Here is a 2,047-nt window from a genome sequence, read left to right on the forward strand (position 1 = left end):
CATAAGCTCTAAAAGATTTTCAGAATTTTTACAACTCTTTTGCTTTCCATCTACAAATGTTAAATCTTAAAATAAAATGTTAGGGTTTACCTTGCATCTTTCTGGGGGGGAAAAAATGCAGCGATTGATATATAGTTTATTTATAGTTATTTTCAAACTTTCAATGTACTGTCAAAAAACCTTCATTATTGTTTATTTAATTCTAACAAATAAGTTCTTGATAAAAACTAACCAAAATTAAAAATATTTTGCTTATAATTTCTGCACAGGAGAGACTTGGTGTTGTTTCCAAGCAAAAGGAAATATATCGGTATCGGCCAAAATAAGTTGAATAATATCGGCATATCAGATATCGGCAAAAATCCAATATCGTGCATCCCTAATATATATATAACATTTGTAATAAAACATTTCTATTTCAAAACAGTTCTGTCTTTTGAATTTTCTATATCAAAAAATCAATAAAAATTTTTTATCAGGGTTTCCACAAAAATATAACGTTTTCAACATTGATAAGAAAATTTGAATGATTTCTGAAGGATCATGTGACACTCAAAACTGGAGTAATGGCTGACGAGCTTTTTAACCTATTAAAATAGAAAACAATTGCTTGTTTTTACTTTATTTTTGATTGAATAAATGCAGCCGTGGTGATCATAAGATCACAAGATCTTATTGACCCAAACTTTTGAACTGTAGTGTATAGAAAATATATTTCTTTTAATATTTAAGATGAAAGTCCAATCTAATCCAAATAATGACCTTCAAAACTTTGTTTGAAGTTCTTCAAAAATATCCATTGAATATTAAGACAAATGTATAAAATAACCAATGTGATAACGTTTGATTGCATCCACCTTTAACAAAATATGCAATTAACAATGCTGCTTTCTGTCTTTTGATTTGCAGGCGATGGAAAGGCAAGTTGAACATTTCGAAACATTCCTGTGATGAATAGAGGGCTTTCAGAGAGAAACTTGATCGGCGACTCTTTTGATACAAGAGGGAGAGACCGGCGTTCTGAGCCAAGTCCTTAATGTGGAGCAGGTCTGGACGCCTCGGTCTCAAATAACAGCAGGAAGGGGGGAAAAAAAAGGTGCAGACATTAGAAACAAAGGCTTACAAAGGCGACCTTGGTGCTATCATCTCAGGTACCTGAAACAGAACCAGTCTACAGAACCAAACACAAAAACTCCTGGAGGTTTCCTTTTTATTAGTTTCGTTTTTGTAAACTCACATACTTGCCAATTGCCGACGATCGTTCTTGGTGCTATTGGGTGCTATTGTTTTTTTCTTTTTTTGTCATCTGCTGCTCCTTGTTCTCATAGATAAGCAAACAAAACCCAAACAAACAGTACAAAATAAAAGATTGTGTGATGTCACAAAGCAACCTCAGCCTCCGTCTACTGGAAGCAAACACACACACATACACACAGATTCTCACCAGCAGTGGCAAACGGTGTGATGCCCTACAGTGCGAGTCAGCTGGTCATTTACTGTGGAAATAAACTACATCGCCCTCTTTCTACATCCACCCTGATGTCACCCCTTGTCACCATTGGGATTATCAACACTTTTTAGCCACATAGAGATACTCTTGCTGGAAAAATAAAAAACACGTTTTTGTAGGGACGTCTAGAGTTGTTTTCTACTTGGTGTTAATTGTAAGACTTGCAAGGCCTCTGTGTTGTAAACCAACTTTTCCTTGTGACAAATGAGACTGCGTTCTCCTTATTTAGACTATAATGTTTGCAGAAAACCAACGAAAAACAGACAGACTTTAGGAGAGGAATGGTATTATTTTAGACCCATCGCATATTTCCCCCCTTGGAATAGTTCATGGGCTTTTTTTACTTTAATTTTTGTGCTTTTTTTCTGGTTTAACTGGATTTACGAGTAGATATCTGGAGATTGCACTGCCTAGCATGTGCCTTGACCTTTGAAATAGGCTAAAAACATAACTGAATATTGACTATCAATATTTATGGACGAGCCACAGGGCTACAAACCGATAAAAATATGTGGTGTATGTTGTTGTTAACTGTTT

The 2,047-nt window shown here is 35.0% G+C and overlaps 1 protein-coding gene across 1 annotated transcript in view; it reads left to right on the top strand.

Annotated features, from left to right (window-relative positions):
• LOC107742719 (ATPase family AAA domain-containing protein 2B-like) overlaps window positions 1-2,047 on the top strand; it is a 128,776-nt gene extending 126,729 nt beyond the window's left edge. The window contains exon 25 of the mRNA XM_016555757.1: window positions 910-2,047. Within this exon, the coding sequence (XP_016411243.1) occupies window positions 910-951 (42 nt within the window). The 3' untranslated portion in view covers window positions 952-2,047. The remainder of the gene's footprint in view (window positions 1-909) is intronic.

This window comes from Sinocyclocheilus rhinocerous, unplaced genomic scaffold (assembly GCF_001515625.1).
Source record: "Sinocyclocheilus rhinocerous isolate Xijiao unplaced genomic scaffold, SAMN03320098_v1.1 scaffold1038, whole genome shotgun sequence".
Classification (NCBI taxonomy): Eukaryota; Metazoa; Chordata; class Actinopteri; order Cypriniformes; family Cyprinidae; genus Sinocyclocheilus; species Sinocyclocheilus rhinocerous.